Below are 18,294 nucleotides of genomic sequence, written 5' to 3'. Positions count from 1 at the left end.
ATATAAAAATAATGTCCTGGAAAGCAAAGTAGCAGATCGAGACTGACCAAATTGAAGGGGAGCTGAAGCCTTTCAGCAGTGTCCATCTGAGGCAGTTCAGATATGGACTGAAATGCATTTGGCAGGATCCCTTTCCTTTTCCATAATGAGCTGTACTCTCGTTCACCTTGTGCCCGAGGGTTTCACAGTGCTTGATGCAAGTAAGGTGAACGGGGTCTGGATGGAGTCGGGCACTGAACAAGGGGATCTTAGCACGCTTGCTAGTCCAGAAGGTCTTCTGCTATCTCCAGAACTGTTCAGTGTGACAAAGGAGGATGGACTTAAATGATGTACCCAAGGTCATGTTGCAAATTAATAGCAAGATGGGACACACCTCCCAAACAGTCCCCTCCTGGGATTGTGGGGCTGATCTGCCGACCTGAAAATAAAAGAAAGCCATACCTCTCTGCAGTGGTCAGTTTAAGCCAATTTGTATTGAAAAAATTTGCTGTGAAATTCAATTTAAAAAAAAAAAAAAGAAAAACCTTGTAAGGCTAGACTAAACTGTGTTAAGAGCATAGCAGTCGTTCTTTGATGTGATGCTTTAGAGGTGCTGAGGCAGAACGTGCTGTTTCTGTGCAGTTTAATAAAAATAAGGCTGTGAAACATCTTCTGATGCTAAAATCCAAGGCTCTCGTCAACATCTGACACTGAACCTTAAAATCACCAGACCTGAATGCATGCAGATGAACTGTATTCATTAATTTTAACAGCATCTGTGCACATTTACATCAGCTAAATATCTAGCCTAACATTCAATATAAGCAATTTTCTCGTCCCTTCCCAATTAGCTCCATTACAGAAAATCTAATTAAATCATATCTTTTAGCTGGAACCAAGAATTCGAGCGCTACATTTTTTCACTTAATTAAAAGCTCTTCGTCTTGAACTGTTAATTTTATGAAAAAGATATCCAGTAGTTCTTCCTCTGATCCACTTTGGTTACTGAATGAAATGGCTCATTTACTCTGAGTTAGCTCTTGAACTGTACACTTAGGCTTCCACTCTTGTGAAGGGCTTAGAAGATGATCGGAATTATAGCTGCTTTTCTCCGCACCTCTGGGTAAAATCTCTTCAGGTACAGCTTGTGTTTCTTTTGCGCCCAGAGGGACATCTGGATGACCATCAGGAAAGCAAAAATGCCAACTACCAAGGAAAAAGAGGGGGAGGGGGGAAAGTTCATGCGTCATTCTTTCAATATCTGTTTCTGTGAATACAAGAGTGTTTATGGAAAAGTCTGCGGTCTCCTCTGCGGACAGAGACAAGCTAACTCTGCCCTTGCTCTCAGCCTTGCAGTTGCTGAGGTACCACAGCCCGAGGCTCAGCCTCCACATCAGAATTCACGCAGATGATGTTCACACCTGTTAGACACACCCTGCATCACCTATGACTTCACCATAAGCCACAAGGCCTCTTGGGCATGGTGCTGTCTCAACACAGAGTTACCCATGGCCGCTCTTGGCTATTTTTCTGGTTTGCTTTTGGCCTGTAACGCTTCTCTGTCTTTGTCTCTGGCTCCCAGCTGTGACAGGGAGCTGTGCTGTAACTTCATGTTTCATGGAGGGAGAGCTGGGCCCTGGGGCGAGTAGGCAGTAGGTACACGAACAGATTTAGCTGCCTGGCCACGATGTCTAACAAAGCCTAAGAACTTCCTATGCCCAGACCCCTGCTGCGGTTGTCAGGAACCGGTAAGTCATATCTTGGGTACCTCTCCCTTTGGGCGGCACCGAATGGTGAATGCTTTTAAAGGTGCTTTTTGCAAATTCATTATCCTTTCTCTTTTAAAATGAGCTGGTGGATCAGAAACATTCATTTGGCATCTGGTCAAGGTATATTGGGGACAATCACAGCAAGAATGAGTGTGCTGCATATGTTGCTGCTCCCTGCCCTCATAAATGCAGCCCTACAAGGTCCCCAAACTTTCAGGTCATTTCCATACCAGAGCCTAAAGCACAAAAATGTTGTATCTTTTCAAACAGAATTGAAAGTTTAATTTTTGCATGACGCAGTTTAATCCGCTTTTTCATTTGTAAACCACGTGGGGCTACTTTTTGCAAGTAGCTTTTATAGGTTTCTATTTTGGAACGGAAAAATAATTAAAAAGTGAATGTTTTGGAGAGCTCAGTCCCAGGGACCATATTTGTATGGGTATTTAGGTCTCTAAGGATGCGGGAAAGTACTGAGCAAGGGTTGCAAATGCTACTAAGCAGGCTGCTGTTACGAGCTGGCTGCCTGATATAAGCAAACAGGGAAATACTACCAGGAACATGTGTGTCTTTCCTCTTTTGAAATACTATGTATAACTGTTTTCCTCTCCCTATTAGAAGTATTATTCCAGGTTTACAATGCAAAGAAATTTTCCTATATCAAAAATGATTGACTGTAAATGAAGAATACTGACTTCTTTTTTTTTTTAAATTTCGTCTGTTTTCACTGTGGAAACAGAAGAAACAGCAATAGTTCACAAAAAGCAGACAGCTGGTTTTGATCAAACGGAGGTGTTGCAGTAGTGTTCGTGCTCTCCACAGCTTTCTGAGGCTAGCACTTTCAAGGTTTACACAGACATGTCACAAGGGGGACTTGATGGCAGTATTTCATATGCCGTAAATTTTTTGGCAAATTTTATATTTCCATAATTCACTTCTGAAAACAATTTAGAGGCTGTCTTCATTCTGTTTCAAGCTTACCTGGCAGGGTTTGTGTCATCACTGTGAAACTAATCCAAGACCCAACCTGTTGCAAAGAAAAAGGCAATGTTATTTGTATATATTACATAAAGCAAAAGGGCAAGTTTTCAAAAGTGGTCACTTCCCCAGAACCTCCCCCTGGAAGAGGAGCATGATACTCGTGCTGGAAATGGGAGAGGAAAGATTTCTAGAAAGGAACCCCGCTGGATGAGTGTGAAGAGATGGGTGGTAAATCCTTGGATCACTGGGGAGTCTGTAGCGGAGGGGTCATGATGTTGATGCGAGGGAAGAGAAGGGTCTGGTGGAGAAACATTGGTGGGAGCAAGGAGACTCTGACATACAGAACGTGACTGAGGTGCAGAGGGAACTGCGCGGAGCCGTTGCAGATCTTCTGCAGGCAAAGGCTGAAACGCAGCAAACACCCACCCTTTGCATATGAGCAGAAGAAAGTCATGTACCTCATATGTATAGTTGGGACAGGATACCAGCAAGAAGAGCCACGTGAAGGGGTTGTGGGTTGGACTCGGCAAACAGGCTTTGCTTCCTTCAGGAAGGGAAAAAAAAAGAAAGGGGGGCAAAAAAGAAAGAAAAAAACCCCAAGAAAACAGACAAAACTGGTTTAGATACAGCGAGGGGAACCAAGCCTTTTTGCAACTTGCCTATGTATCAGCCATCCCCTTGGCAAATGTTCCCAGAGTACAACTTGTTAAAAAATTTCAGTGAATTTTCTTGAGACAGCAAAAGCTGTACTTATCCTAGTGAGAATGCTGCTCAGTGAGCCATATATCAGTTTTTACGGTAAAGGTCTGGCATGTCGAAAGGTTGCAACCTTTGTTCAGAGGAAGAGAGAGACAAGTACTTTAATGCAGACTAGCCAGCAGGTGAGGGCTAAGGGCACTCTCCTGGGTTATAAAGGATGCAGCTGTATCTTATTCAGCCTGACTCAGGGATGTGAACCTGTCCCCTCTCGCATCCTCATCCTTCATCCCAGGGTAGAACAGGAAAACAGCTCCAGAGCTAACAGCATGACTCTCTACAGCCACTGATACTGCTCACACAAAACGCCACATATGCAACACTTCATTTTTAAGTTCTAGCTACCTTTAATACCTGTAGGCACCGATGAATTATTTGGTTCTTGCTGCTTTTAAACTGAATTAAGCCCCTTGCAACAAACAACAATAAGCACCTGCCTAGCCACAGCGCATCAAAAACTTTCCAGAATAGAAACTAACTTCAGTGTGTGAAGCTGATCATACCAGGGTGAAGCATTTTCCTGAATAAGGTGTTATAGTGTGAAATTATACCACTATTATCTGAGAATATATTTTACTTTCTACTATATATAGTATAACTTTTATTCTCATGGTACAAAAGACCCTGAAACCCCATGCTTGGAGTAGCCATTTAAGAGCGTGCATATACCTTGATGCCTGTGTAGGTATTCATGACTCTATCTTTGAGTATTTGTATGTGTGTGTGTGTGTATCTTTGCGTGAGATGCACGTATCTAAAAACTCTGCAATCTAGTTTAGAAGTTTTTGAAACTTATTTAAAACTGAATCCTCTGTTGTCAGTCAACAGGGTGTTTTAGAGAACTTCCATGCTTAAATCCATACTTAAATTGCAGTTGTGTATAATTAAGATAAATTTGCTATAGGCTTTGGAACAACAACAGTGTTGCTAATGTTTCCTTGTCATCATATTTATTTTGAAGACATTATAGCCATGGCATGGTACCTACCTCATCTTTCTTTATTCTGTGGATGTAGATACATAAATTACTGTATACCAGCAGAAGATGGATAGGTTAGGCACACTTCAGTCTTAAATAGACAAACAGGAAACAAAGACAGACCTGAATGATTTTGGTGAGCTAAAGCTACGTTGATAAAGTGATTTCCAGCTTCACACATCTGCAAGACATTAAAAACTTATTTTCAGTTGTATGCCTAAAATGCTGTGGTAACTGTGTTGCAGTGCATAACCAGAATTCCCGCATTACAGCTTAGTCTCTGTACCCAGAAAACATGTACTCTGAAATGACTCTCCCATGGCAAGTACGTTCTGTGATCTTTGTCAAACTCACAAGCGTCTTGTGCTTTGGCCTGGGGAGATCAGAGAGGCTCCCTGGGGTCTAAGGAATTTAGCGAGATACTTCCCTAAAGCGAACACCATTGTCAGGATTTGGATTTCATCCAGCCTGCAAATAAGCAGGGGAAAAGTTGACCGCTGGGTTTGTGAAGATGTCATGAGTTAACGCGCCTACCCTCTTCCTACACGCGCTTTCAGCGGTGTTCAGTGTCACACCTTTGTTTTGCCGGTTACAGAGCACAGTAACCAGTTCTCCAGGTAAGTCACAGAGGAAGGAAAAATAGGGTGAATAAATAGGCAGTGGTTCTCTTCAGGGCAGACTGGTTGAACAGGTCGTAGTCGGGAACTGGTAATTGAAGGGAGCCAGTATTATTCCTGGTTCTGCTACTCCCTGGTTATGGCATTTCCAGCCCTAACCAACCTCCCAAACTTGGTCTTTAATATTTAAATGGTTTAAATCTTTGGAAGAGGTACCGTGTCTCCCCGCTTGGTTATACAGCATGTAGTACACGGTGATTTCAGATTTGCTTGTAGCTTTCCGTACTTCCTCAATTACAACTACTGTAGAATCAAAACCAATTACTACCCATTAAAGTGGGACCATTACTACCCATTACAGTGGGAACTGGTAGGGAAATCCGTTTCAATTCCTGAATAAGAAAGCCTGCCAGTACAACATTCTAATGTTATGTTTTTCATTTTTCTCCTACTTTATGAAGAAAACCAAAATGCTGTATACATTTCAATCCGGGACTGAATTGAACTTGTTCATTAATTTCTGTGTTTGAAGACTGATTTGTCCTCTCACGTTGAAAAAATACAGTGTTAAAAAGTTGTGTCTTCTTATATCATTTGTCATTCTAAATTTTGCAAGAATGGAAAAAATTAAGAAATTAAAATAAAAAGGAAGAGTGCTAAAACCTAGAGATGTTAGAAGTGTAAAGTCACAAATTTAGTACGGAAAAAGAGAAATAAGATAGTAATTTTTTAAAGCCAATTCTGAAAGTCTTCCATAACAAACTTCAGTTTAAACTAATTGAAAGGAATATGTAACTTCATTTTTTATTGAAACGTGCCATAATCTGAAAGAACGTTGTAGATAGCATTGCTGAAGAATTTTTCCCTTTTTGGCAGAGACATTTCTGCGGGTTTTGTTAGGAAAGTTTAAATCAGTTCTATTAGCAAAGCTGTTATTCTGCATGGATATTTAGTCATGGGTCAAATCCTGTAGTCCTTTTATGTTTTTTAATTACAACTAATTGGCTGTCATCTGTCATAAACACCAGATGTAAAACACTAAATAAGCAGAAAAGGAAACTCTGTTACAAAATACCGTACCAGAAGCAATAATTCTAGCCATAGCAATGGAAGTAATTTTAATTTATGTACTTCCAGTTGAGAGCCAGAAACATGATTGTTTCGGATTACTATTATTTTAAAGAAAAAAGTTTCAAAGATAAAAGTGTTTTTGTGAAACACTATACATATTGAAATGTGCAATGCCCACACTATTGTGAAGCAAGAGAGATTCACACATTATAGTTAACACCTACTAATTTTATAATCAATTCTAAGTAAAACAAGCAAAGGGCATTTCTGCAGGGATTTTTATTGGCTTACCTTTGACTCTGCAGCTGCATTCTGCTGTAATTAGCTCTTATGTCCCTCTTTAGAAATGCAACTGCTAATGCTCTGTATCAAGAAGTACTGCTAAATGTAAGCTAGTCCTTCGTCAGTGTCTCAAATATAAAATATAGGGCACTGGGGAACAGCAGGAAAAAGGCTTACCATATTTATGGTGATAAAATATTGAAGTCTATGTACTGTTCCCCCTCTTTGTATTCCACGTGTACCCTATGAGAAAAACATCCCTGCAAAGCTTAGAGTAATTTTTCTAAATATGAGAATCTTCCAGAAGAGCCTGCTGACACTCTTCAAATTACTCAGTACTGTTGTTTACAGCAGCTGCAGATGTATACGCTTAAATCAGGATATGTAATAAAGACAAGCCTTAAAAGAGGGGGAAAAAAAGAAATCTTCCCAATATTTTATTCATATGTTTTAGCAAACTGTGAAAACAGCTTCAATTTTTTTTTTTTTTTTTTTTTTTTTGTGTGATGCTGTTTTAAATTCATTGTCTGGAAACCTGCCAGAACAGGGTCTGAAAGGGAAAGGTTTTGAGTTTCCATGGGTAGGAAGTTCTCATAAGAGCTGCAAGAATTCAGACCACAGACCAGGTGCTGATGCAGATCTGAAGGGGAATGGCCATATTTTATAGGGAATACCCCCAACAGGACTCATCTCTGCTTGATAGCAGCATTTTCCATAAAAGCTATAGCAGGGCATGTTATTGAGGCGAGGAAGGACGTTTTGTTAGAAAAGGAGGGTTTTTTTCTATGCAGAGATTTTGACAAGAACGAGTTTTACTGCTAGCACTGAACATTCAGGCAGGCGGTTTTCTGGGTTTGAAGTGACGGCGGTGCTCGGGCAGGGCGCAGACGGTAAGGCTCTGGGCACGCCGGTGCCCGCCGCTGCCACAGCCTCCGGTCTCTGCAGTACGGGATTATCGCTTTTGGCTGTAGAGCCTCACTGGGTGCGTGAGCTTCTTCTTATGAGTATTTTGCTTGTATTTGCTGTACCTTATTAGGGCAGGAAAAACTGAGAACTGCATGGCCAACCCCAGAGGCAAACGCTGCCAAAACTGCGATCTTTAAGGGTCCCGACTTACGAAAGCATTTAAATGTTGCTAAGGAGGTGTTTGAGTGCTTTTCAGAATAGCATTTGCCTGAAGGAGCCTAGACACGTTACTGTCCCTCTTCCTGTTATATTTCTGGAAACTGATCTGATTTTCGAAGAGCCTTACTTGTTTTGGCTGCTGACCCATGCTTGCTTGGGTAAGGCCACACTCAGCATTTCCAAGTGCAATGCCCACAGAGGACAGAAGAGAATAGACATTTCCATGTGAGAATTTCTTACTGAGCTTCTGTCTCACTATATGGTTACGTTCATGCAAACAACAGGTTCAGAAGTCTCAGGTTCTGCACACTTAGTCACCTATGGGTGAACCTATACATTTTCCTTTCTTCCCAGCAAAGCATATGTTGACTCGCCATGTAGCTTAATTCTCCCATGAGGTGGTTTCTTTTAGCTTGTGTTGTCTTGAATGCTGGTACCCTAGAAAAACATGCTCAGGAACAATCCAGATGAATTATTTCTTACAAACTCCCCCTAAAATACACCAGCCTTTTAAAGCTACCCTGACCGTCCATGGCATCGCTGTTTTCAGATGAGGCAAAAATGCTGTAACTCAGCATTTCTGCCTGCCATGGGACCCCATAACAGAAAGCTGTCCAAATGCCAGCAGTGCCCTCATCTGTGCATGGCTCCGTGTAGAACCCTTCCTTCTGGTCTGCTAAGAAGTTTAACCACAACACTTGAAAAGCCGTATATCTAACTGTAGCTACACAAAGGCAAGTTTAAACAGGCTGAAAAACAAATGCCATCCATCCCTCATCACCTGCGCTTTCTCTTGGCTTCACCCACTTTGGCAGGGATTTTTTAATTGCTTTTAACAGCTGTTGAGGTTAAGTTATTCAGGGTACACAGTACTATTGCAAAGTCTTCTCAGGATGTAATTCTTCAGCGTTTTAAAAATGGCAAGTTCCAATCTGTCTAAATAGTAGTGTTTTTACAAAATTATGAGTAGTAATAATGTTGATGATGTTCTCGTGGCTCTCAGATACAGCTTTTCACATTAAGCTCTGTATAGGTAAATAGGAGACTTCCTAACCTAGGAACCTTAATAATTATCACTAAATCCTGTAAAAGTACACAAAAGTGGGTGTGCACTTTATATATATACACAAATGCATAGCAGCATTACTGCATTTTCCTAAATCGTGAGTTACTCCTATTCCACAATCATTAATAAAACTTTATTTTTGTACGTACCAGAAAAGCAAGGGCAGCAAAAGAAACTTGTCTGTGACCAAATGCTAGAAAATAGAATGAAATTATAAATTGCATTTTACGGTATGCACATGATTTGCTATGGGTGAAATTAATCTAGTGCTGAGGAGCAGAAATACTTCTTTCCTGACAGGCTCTGCAGGGAGAATGGATATTATCACACAGAATATGAAGACAGTGCAAACAGTAACAGCACTCTAGAAATGCTAGTCTCTTCACCACTGATCTCAAAGCAGTTTCACCTAACTTTTTCTAGTATTTGTCAGCTTCATAAATCCAAGTGCTTTGTCAAAGCAGCTGGTGGTGTTAAAATCCTTGGAAAGGCAAGGGGAAGGGATGAAATGAAGGTCAGCAGCAGAACCAGGCTGGGAATCATAGCCTTATCCATAGGCACTTCTACCTCCATGAGCAGAGAACCCAAGATGTAACCTGTCCATTAGTTTTGGGGTTTTTTTAGTAGTGAGACTTTACTATATAGCCACTATCTGCTTCACAGTCTCACCATGCAAGAAATATATTTAGCCTTTGCAACGTTTACCTACCTTTTGCCTGCCCTCTCCTTTTTGCTGTTGTCCGCAGACCACTGTAGTGCTGTATCATGTTCATCTCCAAAGATTCACAGTTCTCAAGTAAAACTTGGTCATGGTTGAGGGACACAAACCACGTCTATGTACCTCAGTTCACTGACCAAGTCTCATTGAGCCTTTACTTTTGAGAACCCTTTTTCTCTGGCTGGCACATGACTCCTCTGTTGTGCCAAGGGTATGTGCTAAAACTTCACCTCAGAAGAACCAGCACATGTCAACATCTGACTACATAGCAGCTAAGCAGATGTTCTTCATGGGCCCTTTGTCAGCCTGGTTTATTTTACCACTCCTGCCCAACATTCTGTGGCTACGTGCTTGCCTTTCCTTACCTGTCCCCAAACAAACCACCTCTGGATATGGCTGTGGAGGTCAGCTGCTCCTGCATCCAAAATAAGCCATCAAGGTTTTACTGATCCAGCTAACTATGCTGGAGGGGTGGTGATCTCCAGCATCAGTCCCATGTACCTATAATTGTCATTTTAAGGCAGTGGCAAGCAATTAGAAGTCCTTCTTCTGAATACTTTCTCTGTTGGAATAAACATGGTTTCTGGCTTCAAGCTGTGTCTTGCACAAAGGGTTTCTTCTATAAAGGAGCTGCACCTACTGATCTGATGGCCCAGACTGCTAAAAACTGTCTAGGGAGGTTTCAACATTGTTTGCAGCATTACTGTTAAAGCCACACCAAATTCAACTGTCTTTCAATTAATCACACTATTTTGAAACAGAACTTTTGTGTTATTTTGAAAGGAAAGGAAAGGCCATGTAGGAGAAATTTTTGATTGAAAAAAACTAGTAATTTAACTGGGTGTAAATAAAAATGGCAAAGCAAAATGTTCCCAAAGCTCACAGATAAATAAAAGATGCAGAAGAAAAGAAAGACTAAGGTGTAGCAAGGAAAGTAAAGTAGCAGGAAACAAAACTTACAACAATTATTCTCAAAAGAAACAAAAGTTCAAAGAGCAAACAAGAAGAAAAAAATCATGAAGAAAGAGCATGGCAACAACAAAATATAATCAGAGGGAACAAAATGATGGAAGCAAAAAACATAGGATTCTTTTCATTTTTATTAGCAGTATCTTAGACTCTTAGTGGTTTCTCACCAGAAAAAAAACGATCTTAATTTTCATGAAAAGGATGTATCTTTAGCAAATAAATATCTCCTCCAAAAAATGCAGACAGCTCTAGTTCTCTCATGCATTCTTAATACAAATGTTGTGAAGGTGAGCAAAATATATCAAACTTCGTGTTTTCTCCAGTTGGCCAATATTTCCAGTTCATAAAACTGGACAGCGATTGACCACCACTGAACAGGAACATACATTCAGTGGCACAGCAGGAGTGCCTCCCGCACAACAATCTTCGTTCTGACAGGGAGTAAAAGCTAATCTCTGGTTAGATTAGTCATATAATCTCATGCAGGGGCCATCTATTGATTTTGGAGGACGTAAGGTTGCATACAAAAAATTTTTTTAAAAGCAAGGTCAGTTTTGTGTTCTACTTATACATACATGGTGGCGTATATCGTGGATGGTTGATGTAGTATGCAATCCAGGAAGTGAATCCCCAGTAAAAGGCACAGCCCTGGAATGTACAAAAGGTACTTTTTTTTTTTGTCAGAAAGGGCAATAAGCAAATACAAACCATAACTTTATAAAAATAAACTCTGCTAAGTGAAAAAACCTAGATGACCATTGAAAGGCTTTGCAGTGGCTTCTTGAGTCACAGATCTTTTTCTAATGCTATGGAGCCACTAAAAAAAAGATAACAGGATGCACACTGTAGTTTTTTTGGATTATATCGAATGTGTTTTATGCCTGTTGTAAGAATTGACTTTTTTTTCCTCCTTATTTGATTCTACTGCTGAAGGGCACATTTCTCTGAGTTGTACTGTTAAAAGTCTAGGGCTGGTTAAAACAGCCGAGCTGTTACTATACCTTAAATTCAGCATTTCCAAGCAAGATTAGAGCTAGCCAAACAAGACGCTAAGCCGGCCAAGACAATAAAGAGTAAAACTGGACAGGCCTGGTTTAACACTGGCAAAAAAGTGGCACACCATTCTTGTAAAGATATTTGAGCTACACACTGCATCTACTCCCATAGATTCAGCCCCCTTTTCATCCCCTTGTTAAAAAGCAGCACCCCAGCTGTCTTTGCTTGGTGTGTGAAGCTGTGGGCTTGGGAAAGCCCAAGTAGACATAACGTGTTCGTGTTCTTGCACTGTGTAGGGGTCACGGCTCCCATCCTTTGTACAAGGAAAAAACAAAATCTATCAGCCAAACAACTGAAGCAACCCTGGAGACTGGATAAAGTCTTTCTATGTGTTTAAGTTGAGGGTCCTATGCTCAGCACCTTCTTGGGCAGAGCAGTGCACTGGGACTGGCTACAGCTCCATCCCATAAGTAGGGCTGTAAGTCAGGCTTTCTCTTTTTAACCTTTTTATGCAATGTCACTGTGGTACGCGAGGGGACAACAGTAACTGTGGGTCTTTAAAACCCACTTTCAAAACGACTCTCCGATTCCAAAGCCATTCAGCTTGTATTCCACTTTTTTTTTTTTTTTTTAAACCACTGTGTATTGTAAAACATCATCTTTAGCTGTGCATCTCATTAGCCTCTTTCTGACTGGAATCGAGTCGAGCCCCCTATCATGGCCATAAATTTAATTCCTTTACTGAAATCTTAAATGTATTGCAAAACTTCTAAAGGGGGGGTCTTTACATCTCACTGAATGGGATGGGGGTGGGGTGATACAAAATGACTGAGATTGAGTATGTGAAATAAAAGAAAGGAGAGCCTCTGAGAAATGACACACGATTGAAATTCATGAGACTTTGGGAGACAGAAGACTTTAGGCCAGCTCGGTATCTTCCTTCCTGAGGCCTCCATCTGTAGAAGGAAAATTTTTTTTTTTCTAATAGTAATTTGATTTTCGCTTCCTAATACAAGGCCTGTCTCATGCTCTATATTTCTATTGCACCAAGGAAGTGGAGTGTGATTTCTGTCAGCATTGCTAGATGTTGCAGCAGCATATCTCATAATAAAATAGCATTCAGTCTGAAAAATACCCTGGACATGACAATCAGCCCCTTGGGTGAATGAGTCAAAGTGGACATTGACATGCAAGAGCTAAAATGGACATTGATTTCAATTCATGTCCTTGGGGACGTGGCCCTGAAATTCTTCCTATATTTGTTTTTTGACTAATCAGAATTCCTGGAGCTAGAAAATAAGTTATTTTTTATTTTCCTATCTTCTTCCAAGGACTGCTTTGATATGAGGATATTCTTTCTTACGCAAAATGATAAACATATTGTCACCTTTATCATATTTTTCAGAGGCGTGTGCCCTCCTGAAAACTTGTGAACAAATAACGTCTCCAGAAGATGTCTGACATAGTGTAAACAATGGCAGAAGCAAGCCAAGCTGGAATGAAAAAAAAAAAAGGGAGGGGAAATTAAGGTAAGTGAAAGATTGCTTTTTATTACATCACAGTTTAATGTTACAAAAGGAATAAGGACTAATATTCCAAAACTGCAGTCACACTGAAGTTGTGAGATTTAAGATACTGTTTTAATTGAAGCATCTGGAACCAAAGATTAATGGAATCTTTTTCAGCGTTACACAAAGTTGCTTTCATTTTGCAGGGAAGCAACTTATTCTTACTAGCCTTGGACTAGAAAGAGCTCTTCGAGCTCTGAATGTGATACACAGCCCTGACAAGACATTAAAACAGGACAGCTGTGTATACAAGCAGGCATCTGCCGTGCTTTTCCAAAAGACGTCTCCCACAATTTAAGGCTACCTTAATGCTCCTGTAGGATGTGTCTGACATTTAAAAACACTCTGAATATCTTCTGAATGGTTTCCTTGTCCTTTGCCAACTCAAGTAGCTGCATGGAAATAATATGTATTTCATTTCCTTGTGGACACAAAATGAGATTTTGTTGCAAAGTTAATCCATTCTGATGGCTTTTTTGTTCCCCGCTACAAAGAAATTAGGTAACTGCTGTAGAAATTATTATACTGATTCTCTTCTGAGGAATATTATGAAACAATAACAGGCATTGCTGATTTGCTTCCGAGAATGAGTTGCAGCTCATGGAGATTGAGTTTCAGAAACAAATGTCAAGAGTGATTCCTGGTGGCATTTTTATCTTGGTTACATTTACTGTACTACCAGAGCCCGTCTCATTGCAAACCAATTATAAGTCATAAATGAAAAGTGGGTTTCAGCGTGTGAAATTTCAGATACTTTTATTATGCATCTTGTATGGTAGCCAGAGTCAAAGATTAAACAATTTCAAAGTAATTAAACCAGAGAGAGTTGAGCTAAGAAAATTTCAAACAATTAACGACTTCTCCGAAGGCTGGAGCAAACTTCCAGCTTTGCTGGGAATTTTAAAATTAATTTGGCTTAGGATGGGAAACTCAGATCAAGGAGTGGTCACTGGAAGGATTCTGCACACTCCTTGCCCACTTAAAAGAAGGCAAAGATGTTGCTGGCTCTTCTGTACTATCAGAAACTCTCTCCTTTTAACTGTATAAGCAAGAGAAGGCAGGCAAGCGTCTTGTAGCTCTGGATTTGAATTCAACTGTTCTGTGTTCTCATTCCCAGCTCCGCTAACCCCCTTACTGTCTCTCCAAGTCTCTGTTCCTCCATCTGTAAACGGTATTATTAGTCACTGTGTTTCTCTGCTGTATACCAGCTCCCTTGATTCTGCAACCATAGTGTGGAAAAAGTGCTGTGGGAAAGCTGTACAGTTCCTTGAGGCTCCGAGTTCCCTGTGTGTCCCCCCACTTCCAGTGCTACAGGAAGTGCAGCCAACAGGCTTTCCTCGATCACGTTCCACCCCTCTGCCAGGCACTAACACCCCAGAATGGGGACAATCACACTGAAGGGAAGTAAGTTCCTTGAGTGTGGAAGTTCCCAGCCTGCCTGGTACATTAACCACCATCCAGTGGAGGGGTACAGTTGGTGGTGGCAATGCCTTGAGCCTCCCTGGCAGTTGCTCATGTACAGCTGCTTGACGCTATCTTGTCTGTAACAGTTCTTAATCCCTCCCATTGATCAGGTCGGCTTTGCTTCTTCCAGAGTCTTTCAAAAGGCTTGGGAATGGCAGGGGTTATCGAAGGTCATAAAAAGCTACCTTGGTTGGCTGTCCTCCCTTCATTGCTTTTTGACATGCTCTTGAGTTCTAGCAGACTAAGCAGGTTGAATTTCCTTGTGGTCAGCTCCTCCTGTATTCCATCGCAGTAGTTTAATTTTCCTCGTTAGCATTACTGTTCCAGTGATGGAGACAAGCAAAGCTATCTGGTTTATGCTTACACATGAGCTCCTCTGATTTGTTTCTGTACAGCTAGATACTAGCTGTGCTCTTCACTCTTCTATAACAGTGGCTGAGCTCTTATTTCTGTTTGTCACTTTTATTTCTTAAAAGTCTTTCAGGATTCAAGTATGTCACATATGGCTCTGGGGAACAATTACAGTTTGAAGAGGTTATTTTCCAAACTCAGATTACCAGTTCTGAATTCCTATGGTGCTTCTTTTGAGTTTCTCAGTTGTTCTTGACCTGACTCATGACATGCAGACCTCTCAAAATTCCTCCTTGTTCTGCCTAGGCGTGAGTTGGCATGGGGGTAGTTATCTTCTGTGTTGGATGCTCATACCACTCATCTTATGAGCAGGAACGCACTGTAAAGAGGCTGGAAATGGGACACCTGGAGTCTTGTCCTCTCTTCTCTGTCAAGCATGACTTTGGTTTACTACCCACTGTGTTTATTATTTCACCTTCTGTTCAGGCTGTGTGTCTAGAGTGCAAACTATTTGGTGAAAACACTGCATCTCCCATTGTGCCCAGTTGCGTTGACCATTACAACTGGGATTCCATTTTTGGTCAGGCTTATGAGTGCTGCTAAAATGCCAAACAGTTATTGATAAGAACAATCTGAAGCTCCCACTGACTCTGAGACCAGGCATGCAGCCTCTCACCCCTGTAACCTTCTCAGCCCTGGAAATAGTCTCCATCCCTCTGGCTCCCTGTCCTCTAGGAAAATAGTTCAGTCAAATGTCACTTACTGAACCACTGGGTGGCGGAAGTTCTTCGTACTTTCCATTTGATCATAAATAGTTGGGAGACGAATGTAAAAGAGCAGATATATTAGAAGAGGCCCAGTGTATTCTGTTAGAAAAAACTAGAAATGAAAAAGAAAAAAGCTGTATCAGAGTAGGAAATTGTACCAATAAAAGGCATGAGAAAAAGAATATCCCTATCCACAACACCTATTCATCCTTCAAATGTCATTTTGGCTTCATTTCGAGGATTTAAATGACACATAGTTTTTTCTGCTGTCTCTTTAGCGAAGGAGTAAAATCCATCTAGGAAATGAGAGGGGTTTCTGTGCAGCACATTAACCCAGTCAGGAAGGCTTCATGGAAAGTGGTCAAAATAACAGTTATCTCCTCTTTATACTTTTGGCTGTGCCATCAGATGCCTATTTAGAATCTAAATAACACTGAAAATCAAGGCCCAAAAGCTGAAGGCAGCTTGTTTTCTGCCAGTGCCTTTTGCGATTAAGTGATACATCAGTCAAAAACCAAGCAAGCATGACAGAAACAAACATAGCTTTGAATCCTGGTTGCTAGCAGAGACATTTGGAAGGGAGACATCATTGCTTGATGTTTTGTGGTGGATGGAAGAGCAGGACCTGCCTGCCTGGTGTATGGAGCTTTGAGCCTTTGTTCAGTGACCAAGTGGGACTCCTCCCTGTGCAGGCAACAGCAGAAGTACCCTGCGATGGACAGGCTGGACAAGTAAGTTACCCTGTAAACAGAAAGAAATAATTTCATCTCCCCGCTGTGACCGCTGCTAGCCACACAGGAGGTATGGGGCCAGGGAGACAAGGCAGAGTTATAGCACTGCCACGAGCCACCCTCCATTTTACGTTCTGGCTTTGGTTTGGTACAGCTTTTTGCCAGGGCACACTCTTAAGCTGTTTGTAGACAGCTGGAGGAAGTAAAACATGGTTAGAGTGATGTGAGGTCTGGGTTTGATCATCTGTCCCCACTGGAATGAATATCAGAATAAGATGGAAATGGTGTAGTCCTACATGTTTACAAGGACCAACAACTGGCAAACCATAGCTCAAGTGCATAGTATTGCTTAAGGGATAAAGCTTCATCACCAATGGGCTGTTTGTCTTTAAGGTGCCTATTTGCACTGCTGTAGAATTGTAATGGGTAAATACCTGTGGCTTAAGGAAGCAATGCTGAATTTAGACTACCTTTCTCAAAAGCAGTATTTGGCAGGCAGTCCGACCCCCAGTGTGCTGTTCGTCTAATGGCTCTTCAGAAGAGCTTTGAAACAGAAAGATTTTCCTGCAGAAATATTCTGCAGTTAAGTTTCCTTCATTTGGGACCCCCAGTACCATATCTTTTCCTCTATTACAGGGGGAAACTTTTTGAATTTTCAGCCTTTCATAGCAGGACTGTCTCCAAAAGTAATGGAGATCCTGAGAATGGTTGGTTGTGTGTGTGTATGAAAACATTTAATCAAGGAGTCTCTAAGAGCCCCCATTGTTGTGGAACACACCACAGCCAAGGGCTCATTAGAGTTTTGTCCTAATAGCAGTTGTATGGGTCTATTCCTAACTGTTTGTGAGCCCGCTGTGTTAGGCAGTCTGCAAACACTGTAAGAGATGGACTCCACTATTAAAACCTAATACACTAAATATAGACAATGGTGGTATAGAAGACAGAGGTGCAGATAATATGGTCTGGGTAGGTCAGTGTAAGAGCTTGGAATGAGCTGCTTTCTCCAGTGTAGCTTCTTCTTTCAAACATGAGTTGCACCACAAAATATACCCGTAACTGTCAGCTTTTATCATCTGTTTGGCATGAACGAATATATTCATTTGGCATGAATATTACGAAGCTGCCAGGAAAAGTTTGTCAGGATTTAGCACCAAGTTGTGGTTACTTGTCACTGCACCAAGTGCTCTCCCCTTACACCCTGGCTGATTTCAGATGCTGAAAGGAGACCGAAAACTGCAGGATTTAGTAAAGAAGTGCAGTCTCTATTTAAAAGCTAAAGCTACTAGCCCCATGACACCTGAATCCCTGTGACCGGGTGAGGAGGTGTTTTTGATGTAGGAGGGGGGATGCAGGGCCTCCCATCAAAGCAATTCAGAGAAGCAGCTGAGGGTATCAACAGCAGCTCTTGAGTTGGGTTTGTGGAGGTGAGCTGCATCAGCATGCTCAGGGTGCTCTACAGGCTGGGGACAAGGTCCTGCCTGTGTGTCAGTCACATCTGACACAAAGTGTTAGTCGCCCATGGGGAGGCAGGTGATCCAGGGCCAGCTGTGAGATCTGCAATCAGAGTTAGGCACTGTCTGGCAGGCAAGACTGTATTTGCCTTTGTCATAACTGCATCACACTGCTGGAACATAGTTAAGAGCTGTAGCGCTCTGTTTTAGAGGATGAGGTTCAATTTACTGTAGTGTTTGTTGGGGGGTTTTAACATTTTGGGTGAGTTTCAGTCTGTTTCCCTCTTGTGGCATCTCCCATGCTGCAACCTCTGCTCTCCTTCTCTGGCCCACTGATTTCAAATTCACACAAATGAAAAGTGAGTTCCAGAAAGGCAGGCAGAGAAACTCTGCTAAAAATACCATGAGTTCAAGCGGGTGGAAGGGAAAGTAGTCCTAAATTAACACAAAATTACAACCGGTTCTAACCATTGGCAATCAAAGGCAAGCACCATTCTTTTACTATTGATTCTCAATGAATATATGCAATTAAGCCTACCTAGTATCTTCATACTCATCCTAGAGCTGACTAACTGCTGGACTTGGGGAGTTATTAGTTGTGTTAAGGATCAGTTCAACCTATCATTTTTACAAGTGCTTAAAAAACCTACAAAATCA

General features: G+C 41.3%; 1 protein-coding gene across 1 annotated transcript in view; it reads right to left on the bottom strand.

Moving 5' to 3' along the window:
* Positions 1-243: 243 nt before the first annotated feature.
* TECRL (trans-2,3-enoyl-CoA reductase-like) overlaps positions 244-18,294 on the bottom strand; it is a 34,694-nt gene continuing 16,643 nt past the window's right edge. The window contains exons 4-11 of the mRNA XM_010286752.1: positions 15,452-15,567; positions 12,693-12,798; positions 10,885-10,957; positions 8,772-8,815; positions 4,585-4,642; positions 3,185-3,270; positions 2,727-2,772; positions 244-1,185 (exon numbers count right to left, since the gene is read on the bottom strand). Of these exons, the coding sequence (XP_010285054.1) occupies positions 1,058-1,185; positions 2,727-2,772; positions 3,185-3,270; positions 4,585-4,642; positions 8,772-8,815; positions 10,885-10,957; positions 12,693-12,798; positions 15,452-15,567 (657 nt within the window). The 3' untranslated portion in view covers positions 244-1,057. The remainder of the gene's footprint in view (positions 1,186-2,726; positions 2,773-3,184; positions 3,271-4,584; positions 4,643-8,771; positions 8,816-10,884; positions 10,958-12,692; positions 12,799-15,451; positions 15,568-18,294) is intronic.

The sequence above is a fragment of the Phaethon lepturus genome, unplaced genomic scaffold (assembly GCF_000687285.1).
Source record: "Phaethon lepturus isolate BGI_N335 unplaced genomic scaffold, ASM68728v1 scaffold8465, whole genome shotgun sequence".
In the NCBI taxonomy this organism is placed as follows: Eukaryota; Metazoa; Chordata; class Aves; order Phaethontiformes; family Phaethontidae; genus Phaethon; species Phaethon lepturus.
Note: the sequence above shows the minus strand (reverse complement) of the source record. Positions and strands in the feature narration are given on the sequence as shown.